This window comes from Patiria miniata, unplaced genomic scaffold (genome assembly GCF_015706575.1).
Source record: "Patiria miniata isolate m_02_andy unplaced genomic scaffold, ASM1570657v1 HiC_scaffold_6, whole genome shotgun sequence".
Taxonomy (NCBI): domain Eukaryota; kingdom Metazoa; phylum Echinodermata; class Asteroidea; order Valvatida; family Asterinidae; genus Patiria; species Patiria miniata.
Window position 1 is genome coordinate 429,309 of NW_024037073.1, and position 21,078 is coordinate 450,386.

The 21,078-nt window shown below is 40.5% G+C and overlaps 1 protein-coding gene across 3 annotated transcripts; it reads right to left on the reverse strand.

Annotated features, from left to right (window-relative positions):
* Positions 1–1,224: 1,224 nt before the first annotated feature.
* On the reverse strand, positions 1,225–21,038 carry LOC119742669 (GRIP and coiled-coil domain-containing protein 1-like). 3 transcript variants are annotated; one of them, XM_038218821.1, is made up of 18 exons: positions 21,002–21,038; positions 18,788–18,899; positions 15,924–16,126; positions 14,905–15,066; positions 14,445–14,534; positions 13,593–13,721; positions 12,020–12,069; positions 11,027–11,168; positions 9,699–9,880; positions 8,876–9,075; positions 8,325–8,467; positions 6,492–6,608; positions 5,543–5,623; positions 4,463–4,602; positions 3,456–3,561; positions 3,092–3,294; positions 2,492–2,621; positions 1,225–1,296 (listed from the first exon to the last, which is right to left on the reverse strand). In XM_038218821.1, the coding sequence occupies exons 2-18, from the start codon at positions 18,870–18,872 to the stop codon at positions 1,240–1,242; spliced, it is 2,220 nt and encodes a 739-aa protein (XP_038074749.1). In that variant the 5' UTR covers positions 18,873–18,899; positions 21,002–21,038; the 3' UTR covers positions 1,225–1,239. The 3 variants fall into 3 exon arrangements, with proteins under 3 accessions (XP_038074749.1, XP_038074750.1, XP_038074748.1); XM_038218822.1 differs by having other exon boundaries at positions 18,788–18,879; positions 20,897–21,025; XM_038218820.1 differs by having other exon boundaries at positions 20,897–21,025.
* Between the last annotated feature and the right edge of the window lie 40 nt (positions 21,039–21,078).

The following is a 21,078-nucleotide window of genomic DNA, read 5'->3' on the forward strand; positions in this document are numbered from 1 at the left end:
TCTACAATATGGAAGCACCAATCAAAAATTTCTACGGGAAAATAATCAGAAAAGGAATTGTGGTAAACTGTCTTGCCTATGGACGAAACCTTTGGATTTGGGCGGGACTTGAAGTCGTACAAGTCTAAGATAAGACCATGAATCCTAAACGTTTGGCGGGATATCGTACCATCGATCATATGCAAGAGATTGTACAGTATTCTACTGCAGCAGATGCAAAAAAATGAAATTGTTAAATAGTTAAAAAATATGACTACATGTCAGCTTTGTGCTAAACCACAAATAATCGTGGCGTAGAGCAGTTTTAAACGTCTGGTGTAAAACCAGGTTGAGGCCTGGTTGCTGACAACCGCTTAAGTTTTGGGCCATCATCGGCAACCACCCGGTTTTAAACTAGAGGTTTAAAAGGCTCTACCACAATATTATTCCCATTCACATATCCTTATTGTACCGGTTTTCGAGAGTGTAAGGATTTATTTCAAGCAAGACAAAAACACCAACATAGCCTTTGGTTTCCCAATTTTTTGGGCTGGCGGTGGAGCACGTACCGCACACACAACAAATCAACTGGTTGTTTGGTACAGAACTATGCATGTGCGTAGCTACAAGGTCAAACCTCGAAAACTTGATGTTTCGAAAACAGGTACACAGACGATATATATTTGTTGGCGCAAACTTTAAAAAGTTGATGTTTTGTCCAACAGTTTTAACCCATGTTCAGGCCACCTCTTTGGTGGGCGTGGTTTGCTCAATGTCTCATTCCCCTTATATGGAGATCGTATGAGTGCTTCTCAAGCACCCGCTTGTAGGCACGCGGTGCGTACTGTGCGCACGCGGTGCGTACTGTGCGCACGCGGTGCGTACTGTGCGCACGCGGTGCGTACTGTGCGCACGCGGTGCGTACTGTGCGCACGCGGTGCGTACTGTGCGCACGCGGTGCGTACTGTGCGCACGCGGTGCGTACTGTGCGCACGCGGTGCGTACTGTGCGCACGCGGTGCGTACTGTGCGCACGCGGTGCGTACTGTGCGCACGCGGTGCGTACTGTGCGCACGCGAAGCGTACTGTGCGCATGCGACGCAGAGTGCAGCCTCTCACGACCAGCTTTACACATCATGGCTTTAAACGGCAGTTTAAGACCACCAAGTGAGCTCTCGACCACTAGGAATAGGTACATGGTATTTATGAATATGAGATTAAAGATTAAAAAAATATACAATTATACAATCAGTTGTTTTGGTCATGTTGGTCCGTACCCCCACCAGGATGCACCCTGCTTCTTCAACACTCCCTCCTTCTGTTAAAAGAAAACAAAGACAAATTTGAGAATAGGATAAAAGGAGTTGGACCAACGAGTTCTGGGTTAATGGTTAAGGGGCCATTACCGGAGCTAAGCTGAACAAATTTGAAAGTCCAAAAATTCGCACACACACGCATACTGGAATTTGTATCCTTGTGGAGACATTTCTTTGTTCTCGTGTAGTAAAGTTTTCGAGTTTGAAAGTGTAGTTTCCAAATGCTCTTATTTTAACCAGAATTAATTTCCTTGGCTGAAATTCTGACTTAATATCCCTTTTCTAAAACTCTTCCATTTGCGATGGATCAACATACCTTGGAAATTCCTAGTTTTTGAGTAAAGTCCATATATCTATTTCGTGATAGCCTTGTGGAGACGTATTCACCTATAGAAATTGCCCTGTGGAGACCTATACAATCTTTTGTTCCCTATTGTGTGCATGTCTCCAGAGGGCACGATGTATCAGATCTACATCCCATACGTAACCAAAGTTTAACCCTCTAAGATATTCATGGATTTCAGTGTTTATTATTATCTTGTTGGGCATCTGCAAGGAGAATAAACACAAGACTGTTTATGTTATTAGTCTTTGCGATGATTATGTAACAAGCGAGATCGGTATTCCAACTGCCCATGTGCACATCAAGATTTGCCAATTTGTCTTTCGGGATAAATATTTCATCGTACGTGTGCAAAAAGCATAGCGGGGTACCAGCAAAACTGAAGAGATCCTCATTTTCTGAAGTATAACATTTTGCAAAAAAACTTTGGACAGCGAAGTGTTTTTAGGTGTCTTGTGTGTCCAAACTTTTGTGTGAACGAAAGTTCCATCTCTTTTTGAATGCACGAAAATTTGAACAGAATATAGATTGGTAACCATGTCCCCCATGGCCTTGTGTGCATTTAGCTGCCGCAGTTATCCCGAAAAATATCATCGAATCTTGCTATGCACCAGACTATTTTGGAATACCGAACTCGCTTATTAAAGAAAACATGGGACAAAAAGGGGACTATTATTAGACTTACCCCAAGGGTATTTTTTTTAATTTTAGCAAAAGAATTACTCCCTACAATACCATGAAAATGTTGCTGATTTGAACAGTGTCTTAGAACTATCCTTTCAAGAATTATTTAATTGACAATTTGAATTTTTTTTTAATAAATCCTTTTTTTTTCTTTTCTGTTTTTGACATACCTCTCTTCTGGTGAACTGCAGTATGGTTGCTATGGCACTGAACATCTGACGTCTTTTAGAATGGCTCTCAGTCTGGAAGTAACACAGCACAACGTTCTTCAAGTACTCCAAATTGGTTCCCTCCCGCGACCTTTGGAGAGAAACAACTGCATTAATTGGCTGAAAAATTGTTCTTGTAAAAAAACATGCACAAAGAAGAAGCTGATGACAGCACAGGAAAAATTAACTGCTTTTCAGTCTGACCTTTGACCGCGAAATTTTATAGCTCTGCCAACCATATAATTCCGCGCTTACGATCACCATTCTCTGCTTACCATGCCAACAGGGCTAGCAAAATAATACTGCGCTAATCCTGTAAGCACAGAATCCTTAATTACGATTTATGTACACATGCGCATAAGCTGAGATATGCTAGCCGTAAGCAAGGAATTTGCGCAAACAGCTGGGTCATAATATTTGGCCCTGAACTCTGGGTTTGACACCTGACACCCTTAATTTGACCTCTTGATTGGACCCCTGACCTCTTGATCTGACCCCCGACTTCTTGATTTGACCATGACCTCTTGATGTGACCCCTGACCTCTTGATGTGACCCCTGACCTGTTTCTCTTCCACCTCTCGGCCTCCTCCCTCAACTGATCCAACTCCTCTTCGTGCATCTGCGCGGCCATGGCGTGCTTCTCCTGCAGCTGGCGAAGGGCGCCCTCTAGCTGCTGCTTCTGTTTCTTGACGGCGGTGAGCTCCACCTCGCGACGCGCTCGCTCATCGGCAAAGTGGAGCAAGGAAGGGTTACTGCTCTGGACCTAATGAGGACAGAAAAAACGGGTTACCAACCAAAAACATCATGTGGTGTGTACTGGTTCGGACTGGTTCTCCGCTATTCATGCCTAATTAACACATAAATCGGTTTCAAGCAACTTTCTTAGAAGTTCAATGAAAGTGTATTTGGGAAAATATAAGTTACCATGGATACTTGGAGTTGTGATACTGTTTCGTCAGCCTCAGATTTAGGTCGTTCATCGCCATCTAAGAAAACATCACCAGAAGACTGTCTGGTAAGACTGTAATCACTAGGAAAAACACCAAAGAATAGTATAATTAGTTATGACCTCTAGTCTAATTAGAGATGACCTTTGACCTGTGTGAGTTAAATTGGATGGATATTTGATAAAATGACTTCTGAAAGGCATTCAGGATCATTTGCATTTCATGCATTTTATTTGTGTCCAATTATAACACCATTCAAAATCCAAAGAACGTTCAAAGCCTATTTTGTTGAAGTTTCAGCTCAGTTATTACACTTTTCAAGAAAACAGTGAAAAACCATGCACAACCTTTTGATCACGAAACACCATTTAATCCATAGCACTCAGTATTTAAGGCCAAAAAAAAGTCTCCGGTTTCTGGTATGTGCGCACATCACCGTAGCCATGCGCGTCGGCAAATTTAAAAAGTTTTTTTTTCAATGTAAGATGATGTCTCAAAACCGCCAAACTCACTGGTTTGACTGGAATCCTGCTGCTGCACAATTTTAACGTGTTTTTAGATTGGGTTATGATCGAGGATAAGCTTTATGTGGCCTCTCTGGGCTCCAATACATTTTCCACTAAATTTAGTCGGGCACCATTTACAGTCATCAGCCGACATTTGAAGGAAAAAAGTTTTTAAAAAATATTTTAAAAAAAAGCTGCGTCGCCACACCACTTTTGGGGCAAGCTCCATACCAGAAACCAGAGACTTTTTTTTTTGGCCTAATTGACTGATTGTTGGAAATCACCTACATTTCTTGATTTCATCTAATTGACAGCAAGCCAGACGGAATAATTTCACAGGGTGTTTAGTACCAGTACGATCTTTAATCCAAGTAAGGTTTTTGATAATAATCCAGGTTACTTTGGGGATAAATGCAAATGATCCTATATGCTTTTAAAGGCAACAAATTACAGAGATGATGGGAGTTACCATTCTTACCCTTGCATGTTAGCAGGTCCGCCGTATCGATGATTGAGTTGCTGTCTCAGGATGTCAATCTCTTGAGCTTTTTCAGCGAGCAGCGCCATGGTGCGGTCTCGCTGTCTGTGGATCTGCTGTTCCATGTCCGATGCACGTTGCTGCAAAGTCCAACCAGAACAATTCATACTGGTTATCTTATAATGATAATGCATACAGGGTTCCCAGCACTTTATGAAAGCAGAGTTTTCCCTGATATTTCCCTGAGGAATGTCAAAACTTTCCAGTAATATTTTCACTTTAACTCTTTCAGTGCCAAAGTCGTACATGTACGAGCTATATTTGTTAGTTCGAAATTGCCAACCTCGTACATGTACGACGTAATGTTCGTACTTAAAATCGCCAAACCTCGTACACGTACGAGGTAGAGTAAGCATGTTATCACAAGGGGGCGCTTTCGCTCTTTCTAATAATATCATTTACATTCAGGTACGACCTGTATTTATTTGTTTCATTTGAGTTCTTGCGAGAGGGCGCAGCACTGACACTCGTATTTTCTGCAAAAAGTGCGGAATTCCCCTGTGTGCAGGACAGTGTTTCAGGGTGTAGCACTATGTACGTGACTTCTATTGACTTTCCAATATACCAAGGATATACCAGAGAGCAACAACAACAAATTTAGTGAGTAAAACTTATTTCCTTTTTTTTTTTACAGAATTGTGAACAATTAAACAAAAACGCTCGAAGTAGGGCACTTTAGGGTTAAACTTTTCAAATTTCGCGGGCACTGAAAGAGTTAACGAGGTTGTTACTGTCTCTAGAGGTGTGAGTACACTGCATTTTACCTAACAAGCCACCATAGCCAGTCAGTCAATGGACGCAACTTGAAAATATGGCACAAGACGCACATACGCCTGGCATTGGTGCGTCTGTTATTGGTTCCCTATAACAGCAACCATCTCTGTCTTCACAGGTATAAATTTATTTTTTTTGCTTCTAAGTTGATTTTACAATGAAAAAAATGTGGCTGTGGCACAATTTAACTTGCATAAATGGTTATACTGATATTTATATATCAATTATGGCCTTGTGGCATTTTACCTTGTATTCAGATTCGGCCTGGCTTAAGGCTGCGCGATGTTGCTCCTTCAGTTTGAAGATTTTATCCTCGTAGTTGGTGACCTGAGTTGAGATGACATATGATAAAACCATGCTCAAAAGCTTTATTGAAAAATTACTTTGTTTTTATAAAGATGTGTTTCCCACGTTTTTTTCAAGTTTAATCCCGAAAAATAGATTCCTTTTCTAAATTGCCCTTTTTCTAGCAAAACATAAGTTGTGTACTTTTGACTGAGAAATCCAGAAATGAGACGTGCACCAGTGATCAACTTATGCCAGTCCATATGTGTTTTATAACGCACCTCTGTCCAAAATATAAAATAAGAATATAAAGTTTTCAGGGCCTTATAATTTCACTGTTTTAATTCATCAATTAACTCATAAGTCCCTCGGAGTTAAACCAACTGGTTCTTCTCAGAACCACACAACTCACTAAGAGATATCATTCACACGTGTCTTAATGCAAACCTCCAATTCATTGATCATGTCCACAATGTCCACCACGCAAACCTTTAAGTCTCATTTAACTAACAAGCAATTTAACAATAAGCAATTAAACACAATACATGGACTTTGAAACAGAGGGCGCTTGTAACCAGTCAAACATTTTGAGTATAGTACCCGATCAGGCACTATACTCCAGAAATTATGCGCGGGCGGTGTCTTGACGCGTGTCTAGTTCACTAGCCTATATTAGTGAACCTCACGTGACCGTGTTTCAGCCAACCAGGATAAAGAACCAGCAAGAGGTGTGTTATAATAAACATTATATCACATACAACATATAAACATGCACATTCGAAGCGTTGGACCCTTATATTTGTATAATTTGTATATTTCATGTCACACGTGTTGGTAAGCAGTTCGCAACAACTTTCAATGTCTTGTTTTTTAATCGACTAGTGAATAAATATATAGAATTGTGTCTTACCGTTTGTTTGTGGCTAGCTTCCTCGTCATCTAGTTGTTGTCTTAAGACAGAGATGCGATCTCTCATCTCGGTGAGTTGAGTCTGTAAGGCCTCAATCTCCTTGTTACTTGAAGTGTCCTGGAAAAGAAGAGAAAAATATATCTGCTGTTTTAGTTTGTTAGTATTGAGACGGAGACGAAAACAAATGTGAAGAACTTCAATTTCCGAGTTTGAAAGTTAATCACACGATGCCATTCACAAATCAACCACAAGTCAATTACAAGACATCATGGGGAGTCAGGTTGGCGTAGCAGTTCTAGCCTCTGTGGCATTGTTCAATGGGACTAGCTCTCATTGTTTCAGAATTGGCCGTTTATGCCCTGGTGTTGATGGCTCAATGCAGCAAGGTCCCACAGACTTTTACACCTGATGCACTGTGCTACGTCTTGTAGGGTTAGCATTACTGTCAAAATGTAAGACCAAGTTTGTGTCTTTACAGGGTCAGTTGCATGTCTGTCAGTCACTCTGTTTTTCTGTATGTAGATTTGTTTGTGCCTCATTTTCTTCCTATGTTTGTGCCACAGTTGTATCCTACAGCAGTTGGTGACCGCAGAATCTGAGGCAGTTTGGCCCATAGAGCTATATTAAATTACTAGAGCGCTAACTCGATTTACAAAGTAATGCCTGATGGGCGCATCCATGTTTGTACACAAACCTATGGAAAACTCGAAATTGTGTACGGCTTTTGTACGGCTATTTGCATATCTGCATTTGTATTCCATACTGGTGCGTTATCGAAGCCGATACGCCAAAAACCGAAACGCAAGATCAGCAAATAAGCATGTCATTTTGCTCTACGCAAACAGCGCAACGTGTGCGCGTCCCTCCGCTGCAGATGCTTTTCGCCGTGCCATTTTTTGAACGGTCATGACGCGCTTAAGTTGTTTGTGTATCTTCTACTTGCGTGTTGCATTTAGAGTACACTTTTAAAGTTCAATACATCTATTTTGAATGTGTTCTACAAACACGCACATAAATTCAAAATGTCTGCGCCCAGAGTGGCTTCAAAGCGTTTCCGCGCACAAGAATGAGGAGTTAGCGGTCTAGTAATTTAATATAGCTCTATGGTTTGGCCTCAAGTTTTTTACCCGATGGATCTTGCTACACTGGGCAGACTTGTCATTTTGACAAGTGCTACATGTTGTCTTCAGTGGCAGTGGGGTTAGGGTTAAGATAAACAGGCCGACACACAGACCAACAAGCAACTGACCTTGACTGATTTGTTCTTGAGCACGCCCTGAGCCCTCAGCTTGTATCTCTCAAACTCACAGACAGACAAGCAGACACACAGACCAACAAGCAACTGACCTTGACTGATTTGTTCTTGAGCACACCCTGGGCCCTCAGCTTGTATCTCTCAAACTCACAGACAGACAAGCAGACACACAGACCAACAAGCAACTGACCTTGACTGATTTGTTCTTGAGCACGCCCTGAGCCCTCAGCTTGTATCTCTCAAACTCACAGACAGACAAGCAGACACACAGACCAACAAGCAACTGACCTTGACTGATTTGTTCTTGAGCACACCCTGGGCCCTCAGCTAGTATCTCTCAAACTCACAGACAGACAAGCAGACATGCAGACCAACTAGCAACTGACCTTGACTGATTTATTCTTGAGCACGCCCTGGACCCTCAGCTTGTATCTCTCAAACTCACAGACAGATAAGCAGACACACAGACCAACAAGCAACTGACCTTGACTGATTTGTTCTTGAGCACGCCCTGGGCCCTCAGCTTGTATCTCTCAAACTCACAGACAAGCAGACACACAGACCAACTAGCAACTGACCTTGACTGATTTGTTCTTGAGCACGCCCTGAGCCCTCAGCTTGTATCTCTCAAACTCATCTTTGAGTTGTTTCAGTTCTTGTTGGCAGCTCCGATGGTCAGGATGGATTTCAAGACTTGTGTGGTCTTCAATATTACAAATGTCTTCAAGATGGAAACAAAGACGAGATGAAGAAGTCAAAGATGAGGTGTTAGGCTTAGGTGACTATTCAAGAATCCAGTAGAAATGGTTCTCAAGTCAGAATTGGATTATGACAAAAATTCAGAAATCAATTCATTCTGGGAGGTATTGGATCCTACAGATGTAATAAACAGCGTATGATAAAACACAAGAGATAATGTTTCATCTATGAAAACTGCGATGTTGGAACAAATTGTAAGCAGTAAAAAAATGTACATTTAGGAAAATGATTACGCCTCGTATTAAACTTGTATATGTAATGCACATCTCAAGCTCATTTGTGGACTTTGAATGAACTTTTCTCACTTTTTGCTTCTGAAGTTTTAAAGCCAAACAAAATTCCAGTTAATCTGGGTGAGATTTCAACTTACCGTCGATATCGACTGGTTTCTCTGATTTCTGATTGGCCAGTTTCAGCAGTCCTTTCAGCGTTGTGATCTTCTCAGTCAGTTCCGACACAGTCGCGTCAGGATTCACAATCTCCTCTGATTGGTTGGTTTGGGATTTGTTGATGGCCTGAGCGAGGGCGGTGTTTTCCAGATCCAGTTGCGTGATACGTTCTTTTAGTCTCCTAAGAGCAAAACAACAAATAAGAGGGACAAAATGAAATGGTAATTTCGCTCTAAAATCACATTTGTTTTTAATCAGATTTTTGTGGGAAAACAAGATTTCTTTTGACATTTTTTTCATTATACAGCAAAAAAAATCTATTGAACTTTCTCGTAGTAACATTTACTTCATTCCAACTTGTGAAGTGGCCGGGAATATTGAAACAAACATAAAAACTTTGATCAAATGATGATTTGGCTATTTCTTGTAACTTTTACGGGTAAACTTACTGTTTAACACATAAGTATATTAACTTCCAAACTAGTTCATTTTCTCCAACTACAACTAGTTAACTTATAGGTTGATCTTGTCGCTTAACCCCGTTATAGTTACCAACCACCTCGGATAACTAGGCTAGTTTATTCTCTATTGTTGCTAATTTCTCTTTTAACCCTGCATAAGAAGTTCATTTTCTTTAACATTAACTAGTTAACTTACAGTATAGCCTGTTCATCTTGTTGCTTAACCCTGTCATAGTTTCCAACCACTTCAGATAAATCGGCTAGTTTACTCTCCAGCATTGCTACTCTCTCTTAAACCCTGCATAACTAGTTCATTTTCTATAACTGTAACTAGTTGACTTACTGTATAGCTTGTTGATCTTGCTGTTTAACCCTGTCATAGTTCCCAACCACCTCAGATAACTCGGCTAGTTTACTCTCCAGTGTCGCGACTCTCTCTTCCTCTGCCTCACGTAATTGTCTCAAGACTTCTTTGGATTCCTTGGCTTTCTGTTGCTCTGCTTCCACCTGTATCCTGTGCTGTGCCTGGATGCAAGAGGAGATTGCAATACAACGATAAGATCTTGTAAGATATTATCTTACGGGGAGTCATGTTGGCGTAGTGTTACTTTCCTCGCCTTCCAATGCTGCAACCCGGGTTCGCATCCCGCCTGGGCCAACATGTGGACTGGGTTTTCAGTCCCTACCTGATTCCGAGGGTTTTCCTCAGAAGATTCTTCTGGGGTTCTCCCCCACCTCTAAAACTTCTTCTCATTGTCTTCTCTCTACAGGTTTCTTCAGGCTTTCGAGCTACAGTACCTGGGGCACTTTTGAGGAATCTTTGGTTTTAATACCAGAAATAAAAATTAATAACAATAATAATAATATTGACTGAGGTACCAGTTATGGTATAAGGGTTCTCAGCACGTTATGAAAACAAAAATTCCCTGAGTTTTCCCTGACATTTCCCCGAGAAATTTCCAAAATTCCATGAGAAAACGTTTTCACTTTAACCAGTTCTTATTTGAATGTGTTAACACGATCTGGCTGTTTTTATACACAGGCACGGCTGACGGGTTAAAGCGTCAAGCGTGCCTCGACTCGCCCCCAGGTGATGTCTAAACACGCTAATTAAATCCCCAATTTGTTTTGAACACACACAAAGTCCGAGAAGACTATGGAGGCGTACCTTGTGTTGACATTGAACAAGGCCGCTGTGCATGGCCTATTGTTCGACAATTTATGTTCCAGTGCACACCTCAGATTATTAAAACATATGAGGTTTCGGCAAGAAACATTGTACAAATACTGTTGAAATGACTCTCGCGAATCAGTGCTTGTGACGTTTGGCTGTATATCAGAAGTTTTGCCTTTTTGAAAATCAAAATTTTCTACAAAAATAAACCCGTCCTGAAGTGGTTAAGGAGGATGCTGGGAAGTTAACAAAAACCTTCCTTCTTCTGGGTCACTTTCAAATTCCAGGAGTTTCCCCCGATTTATGGTATTTTGCTTAAACACACAGACAAATTGTGCAGGGATTTGAAATGTTATCCATACTCCACAGAAGTTACCTCAAAGGAATTTGAAGTGTGTGTGCCAACTCTATGGGAAAAAGTGGTTTTGCAAAACTTGAAGGGTTGTGAAGTGCAGAAGACTAGAAGGTTTATAAGAAGTTGTTTTTTTAATTCCCACCTTCATTTCAGCCATTTCTTTCTGTAGTTGCACTAATAGCGGTGACGGTCGCGACGCCTTCTGCTCTGCTGCCCTCAGCTGACTCCGGACGGCTTCCAGATCGCGGTTCAGGTTCCTTACGTGTTCCTCATAGGCTGCAGATCTGGGAATGACAAGCAGATCATGTTTGAATTGTTCACAGTATCAACAATACTAACAATGAGTCCCATGTGTATCTGCACTATCGGCACAAAAATGTGAAAAATCATTGAGAGATCATCAGCACCATTTTCACTGTGGGTTCATAATTTTTTGAAAATACCATGGGTTTGTACATACAGGGCGAGTCAAATAAAACGGAACACAAACCCCAACAAATTTATTTCATATTTAAACAAATATGTAGCACAAAACATAATATTGACTGGAAAGCCAATTTCATAAGCTACTTTCAGAGAAATAAATTACTGACATTGCTCAATTCATTCAAAGAATATCACCATTTAAACACAATGACCCTAAACCTGTCTCGTCCAAAAAAAAAAAGCAAGTTTGTTGTGTATTCTGACTGTTTGGAACAACAAAGAAAATGACACAGAATACTTGTTTCAACAACTGTCAACAACTGTAGTACACAATATCTTTATTAACAACCCTGGTTAGGCAAACGATATGATTTATAAAATCCACTTTTTTTTTTAAAGACGGGCCTTCAAAAGGACTTTGTCTAATATGTTTAACTTTCAAACTGAGGTTTTATCGCTGGTGATGTTTGAAGACAATAGTGACGACGATTCTTAAAATCGCATTTTTTGGACGAAAGACGTTTTATGGTCATTGTGTTTCAACAGTGATCTTATTTGAACGGATTGAGCAATTTCAGTATTTTTTCATCTAAAAGTAGCTGAATAGGGGTAGGGGTAGGGGTGGGAGGGAGGGAGGGGGGGGGGGTTGCGGAGGTTGAAATTGTGTGAATGTTTTTGTTCAAGCTTGTATTGTATTCTAGGTACTTACTTATCAGGCTGTGATTTTGCAATAGCAAGACCGTCCTCCAAATCCCCAAGCTGTTAACAACATAAAACAACTTGTAATCAATGATTCAATTCATTAATATGAACCCTACCCCGAGGGCATTTTGTTGGGAACCATACTCATTCCTTCGCTGTCAACTTCCATTGTAATGCAGGAAAACAAACGGCACATTCTCTGTATTTCCACATTCAAATAAACTGATGGAGATTTTGAGACATCCGGGTGATGTAAATTCAAAAAAATATTGAAACAAGACAACTGGACTCGAGCTAATAACGGATAGAGAACAGTTTCATGACATGTCTTGGTCACTTCCTCACCTCAAAATGGGCAGCGGGAAAGGACAAGTGCCTGAAGAGGCAATGCGATCATCCTTCCATTGTTTTGTGGATCAACGGAGGCAATGCGATGGTCCCTTCTATTGTTTTGTGGATCAATGCAGCTAGTATACAGGAGTTTTGATTATTCATTATTAAAACTCCTGGTGGGTTTTGAAGGGATCTGGGAGAATAATATACAAATATTGACTGCTTCGAGTGGTGTAGTAAAACTAGCCTCCTGAGGTGATCCATGTAGAATTCTATTTGTCCCAAGGCAAAGCCGAGGGAAAATAGAATGCTCCATCGATCAACGAGGGAGGCTACTTTTACTACACCACGAGACAAAGCAGTCAATATTTGTTTTATAACACCTCTCCCACAGATTCTGCTTGATTTGAAGCAATAACTGATTAATTGAATCTAAATACAATAAAAGTGTATTTCAATTTGAATACGAAAGTAGCTGAAAATTTACTTGCACTTTTCCAAACTACCCTTTCACGAAACGTTTGAAGCCAGCTCTGTCGCGCTAGCGCTTGGGAACAATACGCGCAACGCGCACACCCGTAAATACATTTGCACACAGTACCGGTTCTTACGCAGAGCGCTCTGCAAGTTTTTACGAGTATAGTACTTTGGTTGCAATGGGTATAGTACTTTTGGCCGCGCACAGCAAGATAGCAAAAATAGTGAATGCCACGTGACTCACTCTCGGCCAATCAACATACAGAATCTGTGGATGAGGTGTTATAAAGGTAAGGAGAATCTTTAACCCTAACCGCCCTGAATCCTCCAAAATCCTTTTTGCAAATTGGAGGAATTTGCAGGATTGAGGTTACATGGCAAAAGTGCGTTGCTGATTTCGGAGTACGCACTGTGTCAAGGTCTTGGGCCGGACCTTGTGTTGTTTATGCTCAGCCGTGCATAAATTTAGCCCTTGATTATACTTGACATCCTCCGCACTGCTCCAGGATGTCACTGCCTCTGCCTCAGCCTATTGACAGTCATACCCGGAGGATTTTGCAGGATGCAGGCTGTGGTCACCCCTCCATGGACCATATTCAAGAAATAACGGAGGAATTTGCAGGATTGAGGCTATATGCTATTTTTCCATGAGGCCAATTGGAGGATTTTGCAGGATTGAGGCTACATCCTAGCAAAAAGGCCTATGGAGTTAGGGTTGAATTTGTATTGCTTTGATTGTCACTGTTATTCTAGAATGATTTCAGTGTCACCTTGTTCTCTAGTCGTTCTTTGTCGTTTCGTTCCTGCGCCAGTAGCGTCTGTAGCTCCCTAATCATGACAGCGTGATCTATCTGCTCTTGCTCACGTTCTTGCTGTTGCAGTCTCGATTTGTTCCGCGCCTGTAGAAACAAAAATTGACAGCTCTGACAACATCTGAAGACAGTTTGTCTCCATGGCAAAACAAAATTGAAATTCACCAAACCATCTTCTCCTGTTATGTTGGTGGCTAAATCCAAGAATTTGTGCATGCTATGTCCCATACCTAACAAATGTTTAGCCTTCTTAAAGACATTCATGAGTTTCTGAGTTTTATTTTTATTCTACTGTTAAGCATCTGCAAGGAGAATACCCACAGGATTTTTTTATGCTAACAATCCTTGTGATGATTATGTTATTAAAAAAAACAAACATGGTGTTACGTATGGGACAAAAAGTGGACCTTTTCTTGGACTTCTCCTGCAACCAAGTCCATTACCATTTTTTGATAATCAAGGGAATTATATTTTTCAAAAACCTGCTGATTCTTTTCAACAAATTGTTTAGGTATTTCAGAAGGAAAGCGAGTTTAATTTTGACAATATACTGCTGAAATTGTGAGTTTCAAATTTATATTTGTCTAAATGTTGGAGGACACAAGACAGACAGACAATCATTGAGATGGAAGGACAAACAGAAATAATTAACAAACAATACGACCAAGTGACTGGCATTTTTGCTCTTGCTTTAGTCACAATGAAAACTGGTAAACAGCCAGATAGGCAAACAGTCTAACCACCTTACAAACAGTTAAACAAAAACAGAAAAACAGCACAACAGTGGGACAAACAGACAAATCATATTACTTCAGTCAGTTGCTCCTGTAGTGCGGTCTTGGCCTCCTCAAACTGCTCTTTGCCTTCCTGATGCTGCCTCAGCGATTCCTCAAACTCTTGCTACAAGACATAAAGGTTATTCAGAAATATATTTTAAACAGGGAAAAAACTGACAAATCTCAATTTATTTTCAAGAACTGATGGCGATAAGGGAAAGATATTTTACTACTGATGAACTCAAGACACTGATGGTGGAAGGGCACATGTGGCGTGTCCGTGATCTTGCCCGACGCAAATGCAAGTTGTAGTCGATCGACGATGATGATGATGATTTTACTATACAGTGGAGGCAGATCAATTACATTGAATTTTGTTAATTTTGCAGAAAATCACAGATCACCATAGCAACTGGGTAAAAACTTAACAAAATAATAAAAGTAAAGCCTTACTATTACTCAGAAATGAAATCTGGCCTTTTATTTGGTCCTACCCTGATTTTCTTCTTGTCGGCTTGGAAGCTAGCCTCCATCTTGGATTTCTGCGCGGTCACGGTTGCTAGGGCAGTAGTGAGCGTGCTCAGTTGCTCCTTGAGCTGGTGGAAGTTCACATTTTCCTCTTTCTCAGTGGATTCCGTGTCTGAAGCCTCTTTACTCTGAAACATAAACAATGATAATCAGCTATTGAAATATATGATTAAATAAACCTAATTCAGAATTCTGAGCAAAGAATATTTGAAAATAAAAGAAAGTTTTCCCTGTCCCTGTTACATCTGACATCTATGATTGTATAATTCTGATGCACTCCTTAATGCAGTCATCCTCCAAGAGTGATTATGAATAGCAAAGTATCTACCAACAAATGAAAAATAATTTGAAGTCATTCTTAATGATAATTGAATGGTAAATTACAAAGTACCAAGGTAACAGGGACGGGGAAAATGTCACACTTTGGACCCTGAATTTACAGAATAACCGGTATGCAGGGTTTGATTTTAGCGGTAGCCCGCTAGCCAAATGCTAGTCAAAACAGCGACAGGCTAGTCAAACTTTTCCTTAAGTAGCCCGGCTGGCAAGTCCAAAATTATTGGGCTACAGTAAAGATGAAAAGACAGGAAGAAATAAATCAGTAAAATTCAGAAAGGATACCTGTATCAATTTGTGTTTAATTTTATTAACTGTTTAGGGTTGAATTATTAGATCTGTTTATTAAAAACACTGACAAGATTGCCCCATGTTTTACATGTACACACAATGTTGTTTATGAGACACTCTATAAAAGAAAAACATGTGGCTAGTGAAAATGCCCGCTGGCTAGTTGAGAGTCTGTTTCAGTAGCCCGGCTGGCTAGTGAAAAAAACGTTACGGTCGAACCCTGCCCATATGTAAACCTTAGGCACATGTGCAATACTCTTCACAGAATAGGCCAGATGGTACCATGTACGCTTCCTGAAGAGATACTTCCTGGCCATAACAGACTTTAACTTCTCAACTTCTTAAAAAGAAATCTTACCTCATCTCTTGTGCTTTGAGAGTCGACTGATTCATTATCGTCGTCTTTTCTCGCCTCCCCCTCTCTGTCACTCCTCTGCCCCTGGGGCTTAGCGCTCTGGGGTGTGCTGACCGGTTTCTGTGGGGATGTGGCACTCAGGGCTTGCACGCTGGCTTCCAAAGCCTCCTTTTCTTTGCTTAGGTTTTTGTAAGCTTGGACGACATCTGTAATGAACAATGAGGTACCTCATTGGAACATCGTTTCAAAAACGTGCAATATCCTAGTTAATGTCACGCTGCTGCTGAGTGCATGTATTTGCTAAGTAAGCACAGTAGAAACTATTTGCTTATTAAAAACGACTTTGTAACCCTCCTAGTGGGAAGTCAACAGTGTTGTAGTTCTTGTACTCGATACTCGTACTCCTTGAGTACTTTTTTAGTAGTACTCGTACTTGTACTCATATGTCAAAGTACTCGTACTCGAAATAAGGGTACTCGTACTCGGGCAGCAAAGTACTCGTACTCGAATAGCAGTACTCGGGGGGAAAAATGGTACAGCTTGACTTACCAAGGCCTTATTTTATCAGTTTGAATGGTTGATTGGCTTGTGGAGAAATCAAAGTTTCATGATTTTTCTCTGTGCATGTCCGGACAAACACAGCTAGCCGTGAGTGGGTCTGTATATCGGTCTGACTGGGCCTGGGCCAATTATGCACAATGAGCCATTTGCCGTATGGCCGTATTCGGAAATAGAAGTACTCGTCGTTATTACAAGTACTCGTACTTGGAGACCTGTTCTTGTACTCGGAGGTACAAGTACTCGTACTCGTATTCGGCAACCTAATTACTCAGCAGTACTTGGTACTCGGAAAAAAGTACATGTACTCGACTACAACACTGGAAGTCGATATGCAGACAATACGTAAAACCCTTTACAACCATGCAGGTCAGTTTCAAGTGAGGGGATACATTGTATTAAGTGATAAAGTATTAAAGTGTGTCACACAGAGAGTCACTGCACAAAAAACAGCATTGTGGAGAGCAGTGAAGCGTGACTGAACCCCCCCCCCCCCATGCTTGTCCAGACTAGAGCTTTATAACAATAACAACACAAAACAAGTCAGGTGTGTTTACAAACACAAATGCCCCGCAACGGTGACAGTTCCCATGACATAACACCACTCTTTTAACATCAACTTACATGTACCTTGGTCACATGGAACATTCATTGACAGCATTAGTGTCTTCTGTAGGTTTTATATGAATTAATCCCTAATCCCTATAATCTCAGAATAAATACATGATTTCTATTGTTTTAGCCCTTGTGAACTTGACCCTTGACCTTTTGGCCCCAAATTCAATAGGCTTCTTAGGATTACCAAGAACAATCCACAAACCAAATTTGAAGTTCATATGTTAAGTATTTCTCAAGTTATCGCGCTGACAAGATTTCTATTGTTTTAGCCACTGTGAACTTGACCCTTGATCTCTTGGCCCCAAATGCAATAGGCTTCTTAGGATTGCCAAGAACAATCCACAAACCAAATTTGAAGTTCACATGTAAAGTATTTCTCAAGTTATCGCGCTGACAAGATTTCTATTGTTTTAGCCACTGTGAACTTGACCTTAGGCCTTTTGGCCCCAAATGCAAAAGGCTTCTTAGGATTGCCAAAAACAATCCACAAACCAAATTTGAAGTTCACATGTAAAGTATTTCTCAAGTTATCGCGCTGACAAGATTTCTATTGTTTTAGCCACTGTGAACTTGACCTTTGGCCTTTTGGCCCCAAATGCAAAAGGCTTCTTAGGATTACCAAGAACAATCCACAAACCAAATTTGAAGTTCATATGTTAATTATTTCTCAAGTTATCGCGCTGACAAGATTTCTATTGTTTTAGCCACTGTGAACTTGACCTTTGGCCTTTTGGCCTCAAATGCAAAAGGCTTCTTAAAATTACCAAGAACAATCCACAAACCAAATTTGAAGTTCATATGTTAAGTATTTCTCAAGTTATCGTGCTGACAAGATTTCTATTGTTTTAGCCACTGTGAACTTGACCTTTGGCCTTTTGGCCCCAAATGCAAAAGGCTTCTTAGGATTACCAAGAACAATCCACAAACCAAATTTGAAGTTCATATGTTAAGTATTTCTCAAGTTATCGCGCTGACAAGATTTGTCCGGACACACACACACACCCACCCACCCACCCACCCATACTTGTTTCACATGACTAGTGTGGACTTTCCATTGCTTTCGTGTAGTTAAGAAAAACCAGTGAAAAAACTCATTTTTCTCAAACTGTGAAAACTCTTTCAACCCAATTTTTTTTCTATGATTCCCTTTAGTGTTTCTCTTCATTCTGCTACAGATAAACCTAACCCAAAAATGCCTCTAAACCTGTTTTCCAGAAATGGGGAAACACTGTGTGGACGTGGGCAAGTCCACACAACGTCGGTGCTACCTACATTATGTGGACGTCTTTTGTTCGGAAGTCCACACTGCGTATGTAAGACAAGCTCACCCACCCACCCATACACCCACCCAGACACCCACCCACGGAAGGACAAGGCGGAAACAGTATGCCCCTTCGGCTTCGCCGCGGGGCATAAAAATTGTGTAAGGATTTGAAGTGTTATCCATGCCAATTCCCATGAAATGTTTTAGGCAAAATCTGAATTGCAAAAGATGAGGTGGGTTGAACCAAAATTTATGCCGGCAAAAAGTTGACGATTGAAAGATTGATCATCAACTTATTTGATTCCTGTCTCCGAACAAAAGTTTCAATTTTTTTCTCAACTTATGTCAAATCTGTATATTGATCAATTAAACATCTGAATAATCAATACCTGATCTATTGATTGATTGACTGAATGATGAATCTTACCTCTTAACCGACTCTCATATCTGCTGAGCTGATCTTTCTGTTTCTCGATTGTCTCCAGGAGATCTTTGCGGGTTCCACGATCCATTTGGAGACTTGATCAATGATCATATAACTAAAGCAAAGGGCGACAAAACAACTGAAATGAGCCTGTACCTCAGGTGGCGTATACATCTAGTAGTTCTGTGCCCGTTTTGAGGGTGAAATCCTGATGTTTTTGTTGGGTCGTTTGGACAAATGTTAAAAATGTTCATTTGTGTCAAGTGATGGCAGCCAAACCATGTCCCAATGTTAGAAAAGGCGATAAGCAGGGTCCAAGTTACTCAGACTGGGCTTTAAAGGTGGCAAATAAAGACTTTATTAGACAAACTTCACCAAAAGGAACCATTTTTCAGTCCTAATTTTGGGTGAAAAAAGTGTGATGATTTGGTAAAAGAACCTCCATGTCGAGTATTATTAAAGCCAAAATATTTCAATCAAATGAAAAGGCCATCATCTTACCAACTTTTTGTGTTCTCATGCTTTAGGCCTATAAGCCTAATAGCCCTTTGCATAAACACACTGCCAGAAACACCGGGGCAAACCCCTTCTCTTAGCGATAAGTGTTACTGGGTTCTTTTACATGCATAACAGGCACGGGACCTACAGCTTTACGTCCCATCTGAAGGACGAAGCAATAATGGTTAAGTGTCTTACTTAAGGACACAAATTTTAAGACGCGGACCCGAACCCACACTCTGCTGATTAGAAACACCAGAGATTGTGTCCGATGCACTTAACAGCTCGGCCATCACACTCCGTTGGAACTAAATTGTGGCTTTTGCACAGGACTGAACCCAATAGTTGTTTACATGAAGCTAGCCATGCTACACACGCGTGAAGTGTCAGTACCAATCCAAACATATGGCGGCCAACACTAACATGACAAACTCGTCGTAAGTTTCGCAATGAAAAAAAAAAACACTTTTGAAATAATTTTAATGCTGAACGTGTGTTCTTTGTCACTACTTCTATCATATAAAGCATTTTTTGATGTCCAAATTTTTTTTTTTTATACTTTATATAAAATTTGTTGACGCTGGACTGGCGACCATTGACGCTTGTCATGCTTGTTGAAGCATGTTAAAAGGTAGCCCCACTAGTGTGGCCGCGATATTGCTGCGCTGCAGAGATACAGCGCAGCAATATCGCGGCCACACTAGTGGGGCTAGTTTAAAGCTATAGTCCATCATTTGCAGCCATCCGAAAAGTAACTGGCATAATTACTGTTGAAAAACAAACTTGGTTGAAAGATAGTAAGGGAACTAAACTCCCTGTGAAATTATTCTTTCTGGGAAGCTGTCATTTTGAAGTAATCAACGAAAGAAGGCATTTCCAACGGTGATTCTTAAGAAGCACCGTAGGAAAATTTACATTTGCAAACATCAAAAAGCAAAACTACAATTTATTATAAAATACCTTACATAAAATACCTTACTGGACTGTTAATGGCAGTCTTAAGCATCCTGTAAAATCATAGCACCTGGGGTGCTGTCATTTTCAAGAAACATTGTATTTTTGTATCAATTTCCAATGCTGGTCAGCCGACCAGCGTGAAAAACAAAACTGCTATTTTTCAAACACTGCCGCAAATTTACCATATTTAGATCGATTACCAGCCTATGAACAGTAAGCTAGACTGGTTCCCTTCCCTAACAATTCCCCGATGTCTATAAATTGTTCTGTTTCATCTGAAATTGGGTCAGGGAACCAGACCAGTACCAGAACATTATTGTTTTTTCTTGGTTTTTCCAGCATCTTCGAACTCAAAACTTCAAATAAGTCAGTGAAAGTATTTGATATTAAAGTACTAACCCCCAAATCCATCCATTTCTGAAAATTACAGCAAAATCAACCGTTGTATATTCCCTTTAAGTACTAGGACCCGTGATACGGAACTACCGATAATCCTGTCATGCCAGTACTAGTCAGGAGGCATTGCATTGACAATGACAACAAAACTCAACATTTTGTAAACACCTGTGAACATGGTGAAAGAATTTCCATGTTTATCAATAATAACCTACACCAAATGTGACCTAAAAATGATCACTGAACATTTAAATGACTTACTCTTCAATAATCAATCCACATTATCCATATCTAACTGGTAAAAAAGCAGAATTTTCTCGATTACTAAAGCGGTTTTTCTACGTCTACTTTGTTGGGCGAACTAACGTGTCACGTCATCTGTTTTGAAATGGCGCCCTCTATTGATACAACAGCGACGCTTTAATTTTTCAGGGGGCGGGGCC

Excerpts from the sequence above, each read along its gene's own strand:
- LOC119742669 (XM_038218821.1), bottom strand. The coding sequence starts at position 18,872 with ATGGATCGTGGAACCCGCAAAGATCTCCTGGAGACAATCGAGAAACAG. Across the intron at positions 13,722-14,444 it reads TACAGGAGCAACTGACTGAA|GCGCGGAACAAATCGAGACT; the intron begins GTAATATGATTT and ends TTGTTTCTACAG. Across the intron at positions 3,562-4,462 it reads GGACCTGCTAACATGCAAGG|TGATTACAGTCTTACCAGAC; the intron begins GTAAGAATGGTA and ends TGTTTTTCCTAG.